Here is a 21,201-nt window from a genome sequence, read left to right on the forward strand (position 1 = left end):
AATGGCCTGGGAGCAGGATTTAAATATCTCCTTATCCGAGGAGAGCTGGGACTCAGTTCTTAAATCGGTTAACTCAACCTCTCTTTGTGCTCGCCATTGCCTTTTACAGTTTAAGATTGTTCATAGAGCCCATATGTCTAAATCTAAACTATCTCGATTCTACCCTAGCATTAGTCCGCTCTGTGATAAATGCAAGAGGGGCATGGCCTCTCTCATCCATATGTACTGGTTCTGTCCTAGCTTGGAGAAATTCTGGAAAGATGTCTTCACTACGATATCGTGTATTCTGAATCAGCACCTAGAACCAAACCCCTTAATTGCTCTGTTCGGTTTCTGGGGCGAGACAGATTTATGTCTGGGTCCGACCAAATACCGAATATTATCCTTTGCCTCTCTCCTGGCTAGACGCTTGATCCTCCTTAGATGGAGAGATGTTGCCCCGCCCACACATGCGCAATGGCTTAACGACATTATGGCCTGCTTGGACCTCGAAAAAATTCATTATTCAGTTCTTAATTCGGATCTAAAGTTCCATAAGGTCTGGGGACCTTTTATCGAGTACTTTCATAACCTTCCTCTTGACTAGGGGTTTTGTTTTTTTTTCTTCTTCTTTTCGGTCCCTTGCTTTCAGCTCCCTTTTTTTTCTGGTAGTAGGCATTATTATCCTCTGTTGCTAAGTGTATTCACAGTCTGGGAGTTTGACTGTTCTGACTTATACTCTCTATATTGTGTTGTGGTTGGTCTGGAGTTGTTGTTTTTTCTTGTGTTGTGGGGCTTGGGGAGGAGACTAAGCTTACTTGTCTTTAATTTAGGTGCTTTTTTGTTAATTCTCTTCCTTTGTAGCATATTGTTATTGTATGCTTAATTTTGCACTGTATTAATGTTCCTCATTGGGATTTGGGGTTTTTAATTTGTAAAATGTTTTGAAAAACTAATAAAAAAACTAATTAAAAAAAAATTTTGACACCGATTTTGAATTTCTTCCTCGTCTCCTTGCAGGGTGACTCTGGAGGGCCATTGATCTGCGACGGAATAATTCAAGGAATCGTCTCCTGGGGGATCAGCTGTGCACATCGCAAGTACCCAGGCGTTTACACCAATGTAGCTAAATACATTAAGTGGATAGGAAACAAAATAAGATTTTGAGTACAGCTCATCACTCATCATTCCTGGTTACTTGTGAAAATATTAGATGCCATCCAGTTAATTTCTTTTTTGCTTATGTTAGTCCTAAAAAAAAAACAGAAAAAAAGTTTTCAAAATTGCCTTTTGTTTTAGAGCCAATTAGTGCAATTATTTACGCAATTTAAATCAGTTTTAATTGAATGTGACTAACAACTTGCCTCTAATTATAATCATTAAGTTGAACAGAAATGAGATTCCCCCTCCAACTCTTCTAAATTCCAGTGAGTACAGTGCTAGACCCATCAAACACTCATCATGTTAACCCTTTCATTCCCGGGATCATTCTCTTGAACCTCCTCTGAACCCTCTCCAATGTCAGCACAAAACTGCTCACAGTACTCCATGAGCAGTCTGATGGATGCTTTATAAATCCTCAGCATCACTTCCTTGTTGTTACACTCAGTGGCCACTTTACTAGGTACACCTGTTGGTTAATGCACATATCTAATCAGCTGTTCAATGCCAAAAGCATGCAGTCGTGGTCAAGAGGTTCCGTTGTTGTTCAGGCCGAACATCAGAATAAAGGAAGCATGTGATCTGTGACTTTAACCGTGGAATGATTGTTGGTGCCAGACAGGGTCGTTGGAGTATCTCAGAAACTCCAGGTCTCCTTCCTGGGATTTTCATGCACGATCATCTCTAGAGTTTACAGAAAATGGTGCGCAGAACAAAAAATATCCAGGGAGCAGCAGTTCTGTGGGTAAAAACTCCTTGTTAATGAGAGAGGTCAGAGGAGAATGGCCAGACTGGTTCCAGCTGACAGGAAGGTGACAGTAACTCAAATAACCACACGTTACAACAGTGGTGTGCAGAAGAGCATCTCTGAACACACAACACGTCGAACCTTGAAGTGGATGGGCATGAAGATGAAGATGTACACTCAGTAGCCATTTAGTTCATTACAGGAGATACCTAATAAAATGGCCACTAAATTTATAATCTTGTCCTTCGGAAGTGAATAGTAACTTTGCATTTGCCTTCCTTACCACCGACTTAACATGCACGTTAAGCTCAAACCATACATCCAGTAACTTAACTCAAAATTGTAGAAGTTCAAAGTTTGAAGTGAAATTAAATTTAGTATCAAAGTACATATATGTCACTGTATACAACCCTGAGACTCATTTTCTTGTGGGCATTCACAGTAAATCCAAGAAACACAATAGAATCAATGAAATATTAAACACAAGAGATTCTGCAGATGCTGGAAATCCAGGGCAACACACACAAAATGCTGGAGGAACTCAGCAAGTCAGGCAGCATCAATGGAAATGGAAAATCAGTTGACGTTTTGGGCTAAGACCCTTCATCAGGTCTCAATGAAAATCCACTCTCTACAACGCATGTGCACCACACTCCTTCCTTTCACAAATTGTCCGTCATTCTCTGAGCTCACTAACGTTGATACAAACTAACTGCTGAGGTTCAAGGCTGAAGCACGTGCCTTCAAATTGCTGAAAGTGAAATTTTATTAAAACCAGAAGCATTTATATTTTTTGGTCATTATGGGACTCTCCCGGTCCAGAATGGTAAACTAGAAAGGAGTGGTTAGCATAAATGTGGGTCACAGCCTAAGTCTTTAACTCATTTCAGAAAATTTTCTTTACCATTTTGCTCACAGAAAGCAAACGACAATAGAGTTTATCCTTTTAGAGCTGATTCTGAATTTATAGGTTAGAGCAGAGCAGTTACCTAATGGTAATCACTCCCATCTCTTCTCCACAACTTTTTTTTGTTTTCTCTTTCCAATTGCTCTCTCACCCTATTCCTTTCCTCCCATGTCCTCAGGACCTTCCCCTTATTCCACTCTCCTCTCCAATCAGAATCCTTCTTCTTCAGCCCTTTACCCCTTCCACCTATCTTACTTCATCCCCCACTCCCCACCCACCTTGTCTTACCTATCTCCTGCCAGCTTGTACTCCTTCCCTCCCCCCTTCCTTCCAGTCCTGATGAAGGGTCTCCGCCTTAAATGTCAACTGGTTCTGAAAAGATAAAGATTAGCTTTATTTGTCACATTTACATCAATGCTGTTCATTGCCAGAGCAATGACGAGAGTTGAAAACATCACTGCTGACTCCACCCACCCTAACAGTCACCAGATTGGCATCAGGGAGATGCTACAAGTCCATCACCACCAGGACTACATGTCACCTCCAAAACTCCTTTCCCGTAGCTACCCAGCTTCTCAACAAGACTCACTCAGGTGTAATACCCTAACTGTCCCTACACAACGTCCGTTAAACTGTCTTTCAGCTGTCCTTGTTCTGTTGATAATTATTGAGTCTGTTTGTATGTTCACATTTATTAAAGTTTGATTATTGACATTTGCACGTGTGACCCTTCTGCTGATCATTGATTGCTCATGCCAGTCTGCACTACTGTCTTGTAAATAGTCGGTTGCTCTTGTGTTGTCTGTTACGGTATTGTCCTTTGTTTTATGCTTGGCACCAAATCGCAATCAATTCTGGCAATAAAGTGATTCTGATTCTGATTCTGAAGCATACAGCAAAATGTGTCATTTTCATTAAATTCAGTCAGTGAGGATTGATTTGATGATGCCAGCAACACGTTTCACTTTTATTCCCCTCCATGGATGCTGTCTGACCTGCTGAGTTCATAGAACATAGAATAGTACAGCACAGTACAGGCCCTTCCGCCCACAATGCCATGCCGACCCTTAAACCCTGCCTCCCATATACCCCCCCCACCTTAAATTCTTCCATATCTAGTAAGCTCTTAAATTTCACTAGTGTATCTAAAACAAAGGAGCAAGTAAAGATTGAAGATGGTGCTTTTGAAAAATCTATCACCACGATCGTCCAGATAACACAAATTCCTGAGATAACAGAATCCAATCAAAGTTCACACAATGAAATCACATGTGCAACGTGCTGACACTTAGCCAATTATAGATGACAAACTGTCGAGTAACTGCTATACCAGTTTCCACCAGTAGGTGGAGATAAAATGCCACATACTGTATTGAGAAAAAATAAGCAATTGCTAAAAATGCAAATTGTTACATTAATTCAAATAATATCTTATAAAAAGTATTTTTAAAACAACCGATTCTAACAATACCATCATTTCTGTATAATCCAGGATCAACTTTATTTGTATTATACACTCAATGGCCACATTATTAGATACACCTGCTCATTGTTTCAAATATCTAATCGGCCAATCATGTGGCAGCAACTCAGTGCATAAAAGCATGCAGACATGGTCAAGAGGTTCAGTGTTGTTCAGACCAAACATCAGGATGGGAAAGAAATGTAATCTAAGTGACTTTGACCGTGGAATGATTGTTGGTGCCAGACAGTCTCAGAAACTGCTGATGTCCTGGGATTTTCATGCACACTAGTCTCCAGAGTTTATAGAGAATGATGTGAAAAACAAAACAAAAAATTCCTGGAGAGGCAGTTCTGTGGGCAAAAATGCCTTGTTAATCAAAGGAGAATAGCTAGGCAGGTTCAAGGCAACAGGAAGCTAACAGTAACTCTAATAAAAGTGGTGTGCAGAAGAGCATCTCTGAATGCACAACACGCCAAACATTGAAGTGGATGGACTACAGCTGCAGGAAACACTCAGTGGTATCTCCTGCACCTACTAAAACAGCCACTGGGTGTACATTTGTCGTATCAGAAATTTGCTGTGGGGTGTTGGACAGAGTGCAACATGCAGCAGTAAGCAACATTCAACAATTATGAAGAATTATGAAGAATAGAATAAGATATAATATATTATAAAGTTAGAATTGTGAAAATTGAATAAATATGCATAAATACATCTATTCCAGCATGCATTTACAATGTAAACAGCAGTGTAAACAGTGATTTTAAAGTGCTTACAGTGCAGATGGAGGAGGTGGGTGGGGCTAACTAGTTTGATCAGATTAACTGCCTAGGGAAAGAAACTTTCAAAATGATAAGAGATTTTTGTTATAATATCCCTATAGCACTTTGCAGAAGCGAGCTTTTGGAAAAGGCAGTTTGCAGGGTGGGTAGTGTCCACAATAATTCTTTCCTGCCCACTCCTTTGTCCCAGACACATACAGTGATGATCATCTGCAGCCATTGACCTTTTCTGCTGACGTGACAGTTCACTGTAGTTTGTGTACATTGTGAGGGGATGCCACACCAAACCAGACAGTAATGGCTGATGTGAGGATGCTCTCCATGATGACAGTGTGGAATTGCACCAGGATGTTCCGGGGAAGGTGGAATTTTACCAACTGCGGCAAGAAGGACATCCTCGGCCGAGCCTTTTGTTAATGAAAGAGATATGAGGTCCTGTGAAATAATGATACCCAGGAACCTGTTAATGTTCAGATTAATATGAAGTAAAGTCATGTGACATACTAGATACCCTAACAACGATCAGGGATAACAAGCAGGATAGTGGAATGGCGCTCCTGTAGGATGTGGGAAGGCAAGGAGGCCTCCCGTGTCTCTGACCACTACAACTGAGAGAAGTGCATCCAGCTGCAGCTTCTAAGAAACGGTGTTAAAGAGTTGGAGCTGGAACTGGATGAAATCTGGATAATTCAGGAGGCTGAAGGGGTGATAGATAGGACCTATAGAGAGGTAGTTACACCCAAGGTGCAGAACACAGGAACTGGGTGACAGTCAGGAAGGGGAAAGTGGTTAAGGAGCCAGAGTAAGCTGTGGTGATAGGGGACTCAGTGGTTAGGGGAATGAACAGGAGGATCTGTAGGTGAGAACAAGACTCCAGGATGGTACATTGCCTCCTGGGTGCCAGAGTCTAGGACTTCAGGAAGGGTAAGACAAAGGAACACACACCAATCCTCATAGAGGGACCAGAAGTGGAGAGAGTGGGTAGTTTCAAGTTCCTGGATGTCAAGGTCTCTGAGGACCTAACCCACTCCCAACATACACAAATACCCTCACAAAAACTGGGCTGAGAAGTGGCAGATGGAGTTCAACCCAGATAAGTGTGAGGTGGTTCATTTTGGTAGGTCAAATATGATAGCAGAATATAGTATTAATATTAGGACTCTAATGGCAGTGTGGACGATTAGAGGGATCTTGGGGTCTGAGTCCATAGGACACTCAAAGCTGCTGCACAGGTTGACTCTGTGGTTAAGAAGGCATACGGTGCATTGGCCTTCATCAACTGTGGGATTGAGTTCAACAGCTGAGAGGTAATGTTGCAGCTGGTCAGACCCCACTTGGGAGTACTGTGCTCAGTTCTGGTTGCCTCACTACAGGAAGGATGTGGAAGCCATAGAAAGGGTGCAGAGATTTACAAGGATGTTGCCTGGATTGGGGAGCACGTCTTATGAGGATAGGTTGAGTGAACTCAGCCTTTTTTCCTTGGAGCGACAGAGGATGAGAGGTGACCTGATAGAGGTGTATAAGATGATGAGAGGCGTTAATCATGTGTATAGTCAGAGGCTTTTCCCAGGGCTGAAATGGCTAGTACAAGAGGGCATAGTTTTAAGGTGCTTGGAAGTAGGTACAGAGGACATGTCGTTTTTTTTACGCAGAGAGTGGTGAGTTGTGGAATGCGCTGTCACCGAGGCGGATACAATAGGGTCTTTTAAGAGACTCCTGGATAGGTATATAGAGCTTAGAAAAATATAGGGCTATGGGTAACCATAGGTAATTTCTAAAGTAAGTACATGTTCGGCACAGCATTGTGGGCTGAAGGGCCTGTATTGTGCTGTGGTTTTTCTATGTTTCCATGTTTCTAAAAACTTCTATAGATGTACCGTGGAGAGCATTCTGACAGGCTGGAGGAGGAGGGGTGAAGAGTTGGGAAGTTGATTGGTGTGGAGAATGGGGAGTCTGGTAAGTGAAGATAGAAAGCCTGGAAGGAAGAAAATGGGGGAGGAGCACCAGAGGGAGGCGAGGCAATGGGCAGAGAGTGAAAAGGAGATGGGGACTGGTGAAGGAGAGGGCGGAGGAGGACATTACTGAAAGCCTTTGAAATCAGTATTCTTACCATCAGGTTGGAGGCTACCCAGACAGAATATAAGGTGCTGTTCCTCCACCCTGCGTGTGGCCTCATCGCGACAGTGGAGGAGGTCATGGATTGACATATCGAAGGGAAATGGGAAGTGGAATTAAAATAGGTGGTCACTGGCAGATCCTGCTTTTTCATAGGTCTTTGGCAAAGTGATCTACATTGTGTCTCACTGATAATACAGGCCAGACCGGGAGCATCAAACAGTTTCTGACCCCAATGGACCCAAAGCTGAAGTGTTGCCTCACCTGGAAGGACTGTTTGGGGCTCTGAGTGGTAGTGAGGGTGGAGGTGTAGCACTTGTTCTGCTTGCAAGGATAAGTGCCAGGCAGGCAATCAATATTCTAAGTGTGGTCCAAGCAGTTTTAATAGAGCTGCAACATTACTTTGTGGCTCTTGAACTGAGTTCTTCAGAGGTTTTGAACACGTCCTTTCATCTTTACCTGTATCTGCCTGGTAAGCTCTCTCCACTGGCAGCAGTGTAGAACCGAATACGATCAAATCTCAAATATGAGGAAATCTGCAGATGCTGGAAAAGTCCTGACAAAGGGTCTCGGCCCAAGACGTCGATAGTGCTTCTCCTTATAGATGCTGCCTGGCCTGCTGTGTTCCACCAGCATTTTGTGTGTGTTGTTTGACAATCAAATCTAGAGTCCATGTCACCGAAATAAACCCAGAAGTAAAAGAAGAGGCTCTACTGAGACACCCAGTGGCCACAGAATGAAACTGCAAGCTAATTGTTCAATTGTATCAAACTAAGCAAGAATAGAATCAGAATCATTCTGACATCATCACTGACATACGCGGTGAAATCTGTTGTATTGCAGCAGCAGTACAATGTAGTAAATAACAAATACTATAAGTTACAATTACAAAATAAACAAATAGTGCAAATGAGGAATAGTGAGGTAGTGTTCATGCACCATTCAGAATTTTTTTTACAGGATTATTACAAAAATCTAATCAGATTGATTATCTTTGACTGAAGTGACATGAAACGTGCTGTTTTGCAGCAGGGTACGGGGCAAAGCTATCACATTACTATAAAAAAATTACAGAAATAGCAAACAAAGAAATAAAGTGTTAGTGTCCGTGGAATGATTGTCGGTGCCAGATGGGGTGGTTTGAGCATCTCAGAAACTGGTGATTTCCTGGAATTTTCACAAACAACGGTCTCTAGAGTTTACAGAGAATGGTACAAAAAGCATAAAACTTTCAGTGAGTGGCAGTTGTGTGGGTGAAACCGCCTTGCTGATGAAAGAGGTCAGAAGAAAAAAACCAGACTGATTCAAACTGATAGGAAAGAAGCAATAACTCAAGTAACCACACATTACAAAGTTGGTGTGCAGAAGCGCATCTCTGAATGCACAGCACATCGAACCTTGCAGCAGCAGAAGACCACACCAGGTTCTATTCTTGCACAAAAAAGTGGCCACTGAGTTTATATTTCTTATTGTAACTTATAGTATATCTTATGCATTGCACTGTAATGCTACCACAAAACAACAAATTTCAGTGATAATAAACCTGATTCTTACCCACCTTACAGTAAGAAAACCCATGGCAATTCAAGCCAAATCAAATGAACACCAGAACACTTAAACAGTATTGAAGTAAAATTAGATTAAAACCATAAGTCATAGGGCCAGAATTAGGCCATTCAGCCCATTGAGTCTGCTCCATCATTCCCTTATGGCTGATTTATTATCGCTCTCAACCCCATTCTCCTGCCTTCTCTCCGTAACCTTTGACACCCTTACTAATCAAGAATTTATCAACGTCTGCTTTAAATACACCCAATGACTTGGCCTCCACAACCATCTGTGGTAATGAATTCCACAGATTCACCACCGTCTGGCTGAAGAAATTCCTTCTCATCTCTGTTCTAAATGAACGTCCAATTATTCTGCGGTTGTGCTCTCTGATCCTGGATTTACTACCATTAACTATCTGGATTCACCAATGTCTTCTCCACATCTACTCTAGCCAGACCTTTCAGTATTTCATAGGTTTCAATGCAAAGCCCTTCATCCTTCTAAACTCCAGCAACTACAGGCCAAGATCCATCAAACATGCCTCATGTTTACCCTTTCATTCACAGAATAATTCTCATGATCCTCCTGTGATTCTCTCCAATGTCAGCACATCCTTTCTTAGATAAGGAGCCCAAAACTGCTTACATTACTCCAAATACAGCCTGACCTGTGCCTTATAAAGCCTCAACATTACACCCTTGCTTTTATATTCTAGTCCTCTCGAAATGAATGCTTACATTGCATTTGCCTTCCTTACAACCGACTCAACCTGCACATTAACCTTTAGGGATAATGTATAAATCAGCATAATTCAGTTGAAACAAAAAAATTCACAAAATACATCAGTGATGTTAAACCTGATTTTTAAAAAAATTCCAGTTCTGAGGGAGGCTAATATTTTTATTGAGTTTTATATAGAACCAGACGTGTCTACATTCTGATAAATGTATCTGCAATGGTAGTTTGATAAAGGCTTCTCCCTCACTTATCTACAGTTAACGTCATTCAAGATGAACAGGAGGGGCACAATGCAATACTGGAGCGGAGTAGAAAGGGCTTTAATTGCATCCACACACACCCCTCTCCCTCCAGTGCACATAAAAGGATTAAGAGTATCCTTTCCCTTTAATTGACTACACAAATCATTTATTTTGCTCTATAACTATAACACATTTACAAGTAGACACTTTTCAAATGCATCTATTGCAAAAAAAACACACTATTGCATCTGAATATAACATTACTCTCTTCTTAATGACTAGACTTGTTATTTTAAAAAAACTGTTATACAGATCAATCCTCCAAAGGCCATCAGATGTAGTTATAATTTTGATACTAATCTCATTTTAATTTACATCCTATTTCAAAATGGATCCCAACAAAGCTTCATAGAAAGGAAAATAATACCTCGCAAACTCATTCTGTAAGATTTAATAGAAACTTCAAATCTTTTAATCGGCTTAACTAATAATTCAAAAAGATATGATGCCATAAAGTGAGAAAAATAAGCAATCCTTCAAACAACAAACAATGTTGGATGGAGATTCAAAAATACTACAGCACTTGTCACACTGGGAAAAGTCCGAGCCAGCAGCACGAGTCCTGTTACACTGCCATTTGCTGAAAGCATTCAGAGCTGACGGTATACAGTCCTTCTCAGACGTTGGCAAGTAGTCAACAGTTTGCTGAAGGTGCTTTCAGATCTTTATGTGAAGTAGTGAGGTTTCTTCACATTTATCCCGTATTCAGAGAGAGCAGGAATTAAATCCTCCATGGTGAGGGTGTATTTTTTATCCTGAAAAACAAAAAAAAACTTAAGCATCATACAAGACACAATTTCCTTCGAATCACCAATTTAGGTAATTTTTTCTATGCCTCTTCCATGAACGCAAAACAAAATGGAACAGAAATAACAGCAAATGATTTAGGACGCCACAGTAGCACAATGTTATTGTATCTCAGAGCATCAGAGCTCAGAGTTCAATTCCAACACTGTCTGTAAGGAATTTATATGTTCTCCCCATAAACTTTATGGGTTTTCTCCCACAGTCCAAAGACGGATTGGTTAATTGTCATTGTAAATTCTCCTGTGATTAGGCTAGCACTGAAAGTAGGTGCTGATTTCCAGAGAGCTTATTTAAAGCAAGATAGGAGAGATTCTAAGTATGAGAGTTGTACTCCTGACCTGCATTAGTTATGATGAGGAAAATATGATACACCAAAGTTACGAGGAGAAGACAGGAGAATGGGATTGACAGCGATAATAAATCAGCCATGATGGAACAGTGGAGCAGATTCAATGGACCAAGTGGCCAAGTTCTGTTCCTACGTTTTATGGTCATAGTAAGAGTTTTTATAATTACATGAGAAAAGATAAAAGGAATGTTTGATAGATGTCAGGATTACAAAAATGAAGCAACATAACTGTATGCATTAATGAATGGATTTAATACTATTAAGATAAACATTTATTTCTTATTTATTTAGTGATACAGCACAGTAACAGTACAGCTCCAAGTGTGGCAGAGTTCAATTCCAACACCGTCCAAAGAGAGTTTCTTGTACGTCCTCCCCGTGGAATGCATGGGGGTTTCCCCAAGTGATTCAGTTTCCTCCCAAATCCAAAGACGTCACTGTAACTTGTCCTGTGATTAGGTTAGGCCAGGGGTTCCCAACCTTTTTTTATGCCATGGACCAATACCATTAAACAAGGGATCCATGCATCCCAGGTTGGGAGCTTGTGTTCTAAGACATTGAAGCAGCAATTAACTGAGAGTAGAGAGATGACTTGCTGATAGAACCTTGCAAATGCCAAGTGCTGAGGTTGTACTCCTGAGCTGCATTCAAGCTATGACAATGAAAATGTGACACAGCTGAGTACTGAGCCTACATTTCCATTATAAATCCGCTGGAGTTCACTTTAAAAATTTCTTTTGTCTCGATGCTTCTGTAAGCTGTTGTAGTAAATAATGTCAGAAGCGTGAGCAAGGGGAAGGCTGACGGTCAGAAACATGAGGTTTTTGTTTATAAGTGCATAGAGCACTTTGAGACAGTGTGATGAATAGCAGAGTTCACCACTGAAGAAAAGACCAAGTGTAACACTTGAGTTAGAAAGGTTAAAGCACCTTTATCTGAGAAAAGATGTGCTGGCATTGGACAGGGTCCAGAAGAGGTTCATGGGAATGAAAGGGTTAATGTGTGAACAGAGTTTGATGGCTGAGCCTGAACTCACTGGAGTTCCCCTCTCCATTGAGAGAGAAAATCTCATGAAACCTATCAAATATTGGAAGTCCCCAATAGACTGGATATGGAGAGAATGCTTCGTATAGGAGAGCCTATGACCAGAGGGCACAGCTTCAGAATAGAGGGACATCCCTTTTGAACAGAGATATGGAGGGATTTCTTTAGCTAGAGGGTGGTGAATTTGTGGAATTCATTGACACAGATGACAGTGGAGGCCAAGTTATTGGATATATTTAAACTTAGGTTGATAGGTTCTTGATTAGTAAAAGCATTAAGGGGAAATAAACCAGCCATAATGGAATGGCAGAGCAGACACACTGATCCAAATGACCTAATTTATTCCTATATCTCACGGTTTTATAGAGGAATTAAGGGATTGAAGAACATGGCAGGTAAATGCGATTAGGGCTATTGTTTGAGGGAGGCACCAAAATGATCATGTAAAATGGTGGAAATCTCCATCTGGTTGAGCACAAACAGAAACTATTCCAGTTGAATTCTGCATGGAAATTTGATGAGAAGGGCAGTCACTTAAGTTTTAACCAATAAATGTCTGAGGTACTTTGTTTTTGTTTCAGATTTATCAATTCTGCAGAGCTTTAATTTTCTGCCAAAATGCTGCGGGTGAGCCAGAAGGTCTGTCTTCATCTTGTAGGCATGTGATGCGGAGGTTTTATAAGGTACTGGTGAGACCTCACCTTGTGCATTGTGAACAGTTTTGGGTTCATCATCTAAGAAAAGATGTGCTGGCATTGGAGAGGGTTCAGAGGAAGTTCACAAGGATGATTTTGGGAAGGTAAGGGTCATCAAATGAGGAACGTTTGATGGCTCTGGGTGTACTCACTGGATGGTGGGGGGGAATCTCATTGAAACCTTTCAAATGTTGGAAGTCCTAGACAGATGTTTCCCCATGGTGGGGGAGTCCAGGACAAGAGACCACAGCCTAGGATAAAAGGGCATCCATTTCAAACAGAGATGCGGAGAATTTGAATTTGTGTAACATGTTCCCACAGGCAGCCGTGGAGGTCAGGTTGGTGGGTGTATTTAAGGCAGAGCTTGATCTGTTCTTGATTGGACATGGCATCAAAAGTAATGGGGAGAAAGCTGGGGAATGGGGAGAAGAAATGATCAGCTACAACTGAATGGTGGAGCAGACTCAGCGGCACAAATGGCCCAATTCTGCTCCAATCTGACGGTCTTTCTGTTTAACCTTCTGCAAGACAAGGCCAGGTAATCCAATTCCAAATGGCCCAATTCTGCTCCTGTCTGACGGTCTTTGTTTGATCTTCTGTAAAACAAGGCCAGGTAATCCAATTCCAACACAATTCAACCAAAATCATTTCAATTCGGAGGTTAATATCAGAATATTCACTGACGTGTAATGTCAGCAGCACGTTACAATGCATAATAAAAACTATAAAGTACTGTACTATATCAAAGTCTTAAGCACATATAGATAGCTTGGGGACCCAAGACGTTCGCACAGTACTGTATTTGTTAATGTGGTGCAGAGAGCAAGTTTGTAAATCTGGCTGGAGCAAAGGATGATGGGAATGGCGAAGGTGGAGCACTGTGGGAAGTGTGTGGGACAGGTGGCAGAGAAGGAGTGCCAGGGCGGGGGAGACTGATGCAGACACACCCAGCCCTGAGACACCAGGCAAGGTCATTTGATTCCAAATAATAGGTTTATTGATCATTACAGAATGTTTCTCTGGTGCTTTCCATTCTTTCCCTTGTCCCAACCATGATTCCCCTCTCCCTGACCCCTTCCCACTTGCAGCCCACAACAGAGACCCAGATCAGAATCATGTTTATCATCACTCACACATAATAATTGTTTCATGCGGCAGCAGTACAGTGCAATACATAAAATTACATATTTATAATTAGAAAAAATTTAAAGAAAGAAAAAATACCTTTTTGAGAATACTTCCTCAATGGAAAAGTTGTCCCGTATGAATTCACAGTAACATGAAAATTTAACATCTGGCAATTTCCTTGGCCTCTATCTATGAACACACGTTATGGCTAAGTGTTGTAACTAATAAAGAACAGATCAGGGACTCAGTAACTCCGAATTACAGGACTAACACACAAAATGCTGGAAGATCGCAACACGTTAAGTAGTATCTCTGGAGGTGAATAAACAGTTGATGCTTCAGGTTGAGATTCTTCAGGCGTTCTGACCTAATGAAGGGCCTCAGCCTGAAACATCGATGCTGCCTGACCTGCTGAGTTCCTCTGGATGTCTGAGTCGGTGTTGCTTTGGATTTCAGGATCTATCTCCTGTATTTATAAATTACAATATAAACATTTTCAAAAGCTGAAACCTGCACATCCTATTCCTAGAATATTTAGATGGACAGAGACAGCCTGCAGATGTTCACGATTGTTTGAAACATCACCCCAAGTATGAACAAACCTTGCTTTTGTTTCTGGAGCTTCCCGATGCAGTTCCTTTCATTTTGCAATGCTGCAAAGCATCATTTGCAATGTCTGAGATGAACTTTTGTGCGGCCAATGATATTAAACGAATTCTGTTAAGAAAACAATGTGATCAAAAGCCTGTGCATAGACAACCAATTTCATAGTAAATCAATACAAAGTGTTCATGAATATATAGTGGTGTGCAAAAGTCTGAGGCACACATATAGCTAAGGCCTTTGCACAGTACTGTATTTGGGGTGAATGGGATGTCCAGGGAAGGCTGTTGAAGGTGCTTGTCATGTCCATTCTGGGGCAGTTCACTAACCTTTGTTCCCTTCTGGACACTCAGCTCTCACCTGCTTGCATGTGACAGCGGCCACACCCCATACACCGCTTTGACAGCCAGGCGATACCAGGTAAGGGAAGCTGGCAGCCTCACACCCCGGTAAGATAGGGTCATGTCTGTCCTAGTATGTGAAGTCAGCTCCAGCAGACTGGGCGGATGAGATCCGCAGTGACATCCAATCGCCAAGGTGTAACTGGAATGCTTCATGGAGAGCGAGGGGCATGACCAGCATAGAAGATGGCATGGTCATCCTCTGCAACAAAGATCCTGGTTTGTGACACTTGTTCGTACCACTGGACCCGAACTTCTGAGGTTGGAAGAAAGGAAACTGCCCCAGTGTAATAGCTTTTCTGCTTTAAAAACTCTCCCACACAGATTTCCAATCATTGTCGGGCACAATTAACAACCACCATTATATTCATCAACATAGAGCAAAGAGCAAGTTTGTAAATGGATTTTGGGAATGGGAAGGGTGTAGGACAGCTGCCAGAGGAGTGCCAACGGTGGGGGTTGGCAGAGGTGCAGACTCACCAGGCAAGGTCGTTTGATTGCAAACAATTGGTTTATTGATTATTACAAAATGTCTCTTTGGTGGTTCCTGCTCCCTCCCCTCTCCCTGCCCCCTTCCCACTCTTGAACCACAACATATCAGAATCAGGTTTATCATCACTCACATATGTCATGAAGTTAGTCGTTTCCTTATGTGGCAGCAGCGCAGTGCAACACATAAAGTTACTACAATACTGTACAAATGTCTTAGGCATCCTGGCTAAATAGGCGCCTAAGACTTTACAGTACTCTATTTAAAATTAACAAAACAGCTTTCTGAATCAATATTCTTTCATATTACTAAGCAAAAGGTGTAGCTTAAACTCCCTAGTAATGTTCCATGAAGGAACATTTCTATTACAGCTCAGGGCCCTGAAGTTCAGAGTTCAATTCTGGTGTCACCTATAAGGCATTTGTATGTTTCCCCATGACCACATGGCTTTCCTCCCACAGTTCAAAGAAACACTGGTCAGTAGGTTAACTGGTCTTTGTAAATTGTCCTGTGATTACACTAGTGTTAAACAGGTGGATTGCTGGGCAGTGCTGGGCCTGCTCCACACTGCATCTATAAACCGGGGGCTCCCAGCCTGGGATCCACAGACCCCTCTGTTTCTATATAAAAAAAAATGGGAACTCCTGCTCTAAATAAATAACATTCAATTAAATGCCAACAATCATGACCAACAACCTTTGGATATCTATTCATAGTCAGACATTGGGGGGGGGAAGGGGACAGGGATTTCTTGAATTTCTGTAGCCAATGAGCAAAATTTTGTTACAAAGATAGGCACAACAGGGTGGGAGGAAGGGCCACTGTACTGTTCTGTGTGGGCCTAAAATTAAAACTACTATGTGAAACTGAAGATTACAACAATTTTGAAGCATTTTAAAGGGCTCTCACTGTAGAAACATTACTACTGGAATGTCAAAAAACTAACTTACATGCGAGGATCAGAAGCCTCAAACCCTGCTCGATTCAAATAGTATCCTGTCACAGCATCTGGTATCTAGAGTGTTCGAGAAATAAACGACACGTTCAAGTTTATTGTCACCTGTCTGTACATATATACATCCAAACATCCCTCCCATCACAGTGCACCCACAAAATACACATCACACAGCACATAAGAGAACATATTACCACAAGTTAATAACCTATAATTTTATAATTATGTAAAAAGTGAATTAACTATATGGTAGAAAATATCTGCCATTTGAGAAATGCTTTATTGCCAAATGTCAATTTCCTAGGTAATGACAACTCAATAGAGAGATTTAACAAAGTCAACACAATAACAAGTAATTTATACATTCTGAAACTGCTACAACATCCCTTCCCAATTAGTATAGCATAGCTCAGATCGCCCCAGGTTCAGACAAAGCATGCTTTCCAAAATGTCTGTACTTATCCTAACAGGAATTCCAACACCAAATTTTAAAAAGATTTATTTCCAAAATAAAGAGTGTGGAACAAGTTGCCAGTGGAACTGGTGGAGAATTTTAGATAAGAACATGGATGGGAAGACCATGATTCAAGTATAGGTCGATGAATCAAGGCAGGATAATAGTTTAACACAGACTAAACGGGCCAAAGGCCTGTTTCGGTTCCATGACTTTATAATACCATGTTTAACTTGTGTGTAGTGGAACAGGGAATGCTATGGCCACCCCCAGGGTTCTGTATTGTGTGTTTACTTTAGCATTGGCAGAGGATACAGTCATAGTAGTAGTAAAGTTTAACCCAAAAAAAAAAAATCACTGAAGTGACAGGAGTCAGCCTTGTCAAAAGTTCTGCTGATTTGAGAATGAGCAGACGCAACTTTTTGCATACACATTCTACACTTTACTATTTTGTTTGTTTACTGCACAGGGAGATTATGCCTTAAACCAAGCAAACAAGATCCACACTTCTCTTCATCTTCTGCATTTTCAATCCCTCACGTACATGCACCTGTAGCCCCGTGTTTTAACTTCACTGATTGGCACCTGGTTTTTCACTTATTCTTCAACAAGAATTAGAAGCTTGGCCTGACACACACAGTAAAGTGGAAAAACTTGCCAAACCTTCCAGTTTATTTACTTAATTGATATTATGAAGAGAAAATGGAGTGCAAGCCACAACCTGCATGACTGAAATGAAGAAAAACTTACTGTTGGTGTATAATCTTCTAATTGCATTAGGAAATCTGCCAATGGTGTTGTTGATATAACAGGTTTGACATCCCCGTTTGCAATCCCTTGAGGAACGTAGACACCATTTGAAACAGATGTATCTGTGGCAGAGGCAGCAGCATTTGGAACTAAAGAGACGGGGAGCAAAGAGGCACTGATCAGCACATAGCAAGAGAAATCTAAACAGAAACAAATGCAATTTCCTCATACTTTCTGAAGCTAAATGTTACCTGTCTACTTGTCTTCTTAAGTCGTTAGGATCAACTTTATTTGCCATATCCATTTACATGCATTAGAAATTTGTGAGTGTGTTGGTCCGGGCGTGACATGCAAAATTATATTTTTAAAATTTTAGAGGTGGGTAGCGGGGTGGAGATTCATCTCTACCAAAGGAGGTGTAAGGCACTCCTTCCCTCTGCTAGCCTGCAGGTCGCCCTTGGGCAAGGTGTAGCACATGCTCAGCACCCCCCCACCCAATAAGGATCACATGAAGCTATGGAAGGTGGTGGTGGATGTCATATGAGCAGCCGGTGCACATCACAAGTCCAGGTTATGCAACCACTGACACCAGGCAGATAATGGCTGGGTTCACCCATCTTGTAACAACACTGCCCAGAAGGCAAAGGCAAACCACATCTGTAGAAAAAAATTTGCAACAGCAATCATGGTCACAGAAGGACCTTGATCGCCCATGTCATACAACACATAACAAATAAACAAATGAAAATTAGAGGTTAAAGTACAGATATGGAGTAAAATGCTTATAAATACAAGCATGTATTTACAATGTAAACAGCATTATAAAAAGTAGTTTAAAGTGTTTACAGAGCAGTGACGGGGTAATCAATAGAGAGGGGTGGGTGGGGCTAGCTAGAATGGTTGATTGGATTAATGGCCGGGGGAAGAAACGTTTGAGATAATGTGAAGTTTATTTTGCTAACCCCATTTTTAGAAGGGAACTTTTGGAAAAAGACTTTTGTTGGGTGGGTAGCGTCCACAATGATTTTGCCTGCCTGCTTCTTTGTCCTGCACACATGTGAGTCCTGTAGTGATGGTAGGCTATAGATCACAACCTTTTCTGTAGTCCTGAGAGTTGGCTGTAGTTTGTGTACATTGTGGACAATGCTGCACCAAACCAGACAGTAATGGCTGATGTGAGGATGCTCTCCATGATGACAGTGTGGAATTGTACCAATAGACTCTGGGAAAGATGGAATTTGACCAACTGCAGCAAGAAGGACATCCTCGGCCAAGCCTTTTGTTAATGAAGGAGATATGGTTCTCTCACATGACTATCACAACTGATAGGGCCCTGCAGATGAGATTATCGAAAAACAGGTGCAAAGCCTTTTGTAAACTCTCCAGACCAATTGGGAAAAAAAAACACCAGAAAATGCTGGTAACAATCATCAGATCATGGTGTGCCCATCAGGAACAAAACGCTTTGCAACTCGTTCATTTGCAGCAATATTTGGACCCTGATGAAGAATGCCGCGTTACCCATGACGGCAGCAATATTTGGACCCTGATGAAGAATGCCGCGTTACCCATGACGGTCTGGGCCATATCCACTACTCTTGGTTTGATTTTCCATTCAAGGGCATTAGTGTTTCCTTACCAGGCTGTGCTCCCCACCACACACCTATACAAGTTTATCAAAGTGTTTGACATCATGCCAAATCTTTGCAAACTCCTAAGTAGAGGCACTGTCGTGCTTTCTTCATTTCAGCCCCTCCCTGCCCCCCATGAGGACTGGCTTGGGGACCTCTGGTTTCCTCCTCCTGAAGTCAATGATCAGCTCTTGTTCTGCTGCCATTGTAAGGGGTTGTGGCACCAGTCAGATAGATTTTCAATCTCCCTACTTTGTGCCAATTCATCACCACCTTTCATTCAGCCTCCAACAGTGGTGTCAGCAGCAAACTGGAATATGGCATTGGAGCTGTGCTTAGCCACACAGAATCAGAACCAGGTTTATTATCACTGGCAAATGTTGTGAAATTTGTTAACTTAGCAGCACCAGTTCAATGCAATAAATACTATAGAAGAAAAATAAATAAATTATGGTTTATGTATATTGAATAGATTAAAAATCATGCAAAAGCAGAATATATATTTAAAAAGTATGGTGTTCATGGGTTCAATGCCCATTTTAGGAATCGGATGGCAGAGAAGAAGCTGTACCTGAATCGCTGAGTGTGTGCCTTCAAGCTTCTATACCTCCTACCTGATGGTAGCAGTGAGAAAAGAGCATGCCCTGTGTGCTGGGGTCCTTAATAAAGGATGCTGCCTTTCTGAGATATCACTGCTTGAAGATGTCCCGGGTACTTTGTAGGTTAGCACCCAAGATGGAGCCGACTAAATTTACGACCCTCTGCAGCTTCTTTCAGTCATAATTGTAAGACAAGTAGAGCAGGGGGCTGAGCACACAGCCTTGTGGTGCACCTGTGCTTATGGAGGTTGTAGAGGAGATGTTGCCAATCCAAACTGACTCGGGTCAGTGTGAGGAATTTGAGGATCCAATTACACATGGAGGTAGTGAGGCCAACAACTTGAAGCTTATTAAATAGTTTTGATGGGGTCATAGTATTGAATGCCAAGCTGTATTTGATAAAAGGGTTCCTGATATATCCATCTTTGCTGTCCAGATGTCCCAGGATTCCAGGCATAGACTAGATGGGCTGAAGAGCCTGATTCTGTGCTGTACTTCCCTGTGACTCTGGCACTTCACTGAATGAGCTAGCATCTGCTGTGGTCCTGTTGCTCCAGTTGGCAATTTGGAGCAGATCCAAGTCACTTCTCAGGCAGGAGTTTATATGCTTCATTACCAACCTCTCAAAGCACTTCATCACAATGGATGTAAGTGCTGCTGGACAATAGTCATTGAGGCAGGTTACCACGTTCTTAGGCACCAGTACAATTAAAGTCTGCTTGAAGTGGCTGGGTACCTCAGCCTGCCAAAGCGAGAGGTTAAAAATCTCAGTGACCACTCCATCAGTTGATGACCATCAGTCAGGTACACCATCTGTGACAAAGTGCTGCTGTTTGACAAGAACCACGGTGGCTGGATAAACGTATGGTTGGGTAGTACAGCAAATAATTCATATAGACTATAGACAAGAGTATAGCCTGGAAGGACTCAAACTATATAGCAAATCAAAATAATAGGACTACGAAAAACTTTTAAAAGGAAAACAGGACAATCCCCTTAAAGGCCGTCCCCGACCTCCGACCCCTACCCCCTACACGCCCCTTAAACACCAGCCATCCACCATTCACTCTCCCACACCGGGTTGAGCTCTAAGCCAGTGACCCAGGCCCAACCCACACACAACTCCTCTTCCCTTACTTCCCTCGGGATATAGGCCGCAAGCGCGCCCCCCATCCATCTATACCCCCGTCCCTCCGTGCACACTCACCGTTGCCAGCCGTGGTACTAACAGCCGCGCCGCCAGGCGGCCCTCCCTCCGCGTTCATGGCGCTCCCGCTCACTGAGCTACCACCATCCTCAGGCCGCCCCACATCCGGTCCGTCCCGCAAACCCTACCGACTCCTCCCGACTACTTTTAAGCGCGAGCTCAACAATGGCGTCCCGGCTCTTCCTTTAAATCCCTCCGGGCACTCACGCAGACCGAGGTGTCAACACTTCGTTCCACCTGTGAGGCTACTGTCGGTGGGAAAGTGTTATGTATTAAGTACTCACATCAGAAAAAAATACATTTAAAATACCGTCCACATTCTGATGGTAATTAGATACTA

General features: G+C 42.1%; 2 protein-coding genes across 7 annotated transcripts in view; one reads left to right on the top strand and one right to left on the bottom strand.

Annotated features, from left to right (window-relative positions):
* The window catches only part of LOC140718487 (trypsin-3), a 44,167-nt gene extending 40,491 nt beyond the window's left edge, over positions 1–3,676 (top strand). For all 6 annotated transcript variants that reach the window (XM_073032341.1, XM_073032342.1, XM_073032340.1 and 3 more), the window contains one exon: positions 1,000–3,676. In XM_073032341.1, coding sequence (XP_072888442.1) covers positions 1,000–1,146 — 147 coding nt within the window. In that variant the 3' untranslated portion in view covers positions 1,147–3,676. The remainder of the gene's footprint in view (positions 1–999) is intronic.
* A 6,447-nt stretch (positions 3,677–10,123) lies between these two features.
* On the bottom strand, positions 10,124–21,017 carry taf10 (TAF10 RNA polymerase II, TATA box binding protein (TBP)-associated factor). The gene is made up of 5 exons (XM_073032348.1): positions 20,862–21,017; positions 17,425–17,573; positions 16,216–16,280; positions 14,374–14,488; positions 10,124–10,503 (listed from the first exon to the last, which is right to left on the bottom strand). The coding sequence occupies exons 1-5, from the start codon at positions 20,917–20,919 to the stop codon at positions 10,414–10,416; spliced, it is 477 nt and encodes a 158-aa protein (XP_072888449.1). The 5' UTR covers positions 20,920–21,017; the 3' UTR covers positions 10,124–10,413.
* Between the last annotated feature and the right edge of the window lie 184 nt (positions 21,018–21,201).

Source organism: Hemitrygon akajei, chromosome 29, assembly GCF_048418815.1.
Source record: "Hemitrygon akajei chromosome 29, sHemAka1.3, whole genome shotgun sequence".
In the NCBI taxonomy this organism is placed as follows: domain Eukaryota; kingdom Metazoa; phylum Chordata; class Chondrichthyes; order Myliobatiformes; family Dasyatidae; genus Hemitrygon; species Hemitrygon akajei.

Excerpts from the sequence above, each read along its gene's own strand:
- taf10 (XM_073032348.1), bottom strand. The coding sequence starts at position 20,919 with ATGAACGCGGAGGGAGGGCCGCCTGGCGGCGCGGCTGTTAGTACCACG. Across the intron at positions 16,281-17,424 it reads TAGAAGATTATACACCAACA|ATACCAGATGCTGTGACAGG; the intron begins GTAAGTTTTTCT and ends CGAACACTCTAG. Across the intron at positions 10,504-14,373 it reads GCTCCAGAAACAAAAGCAAG|GATAAAAAATACACCCTCAC; the intron begins GTTTGTTCATAC and ends TTTGTTTTTCAG.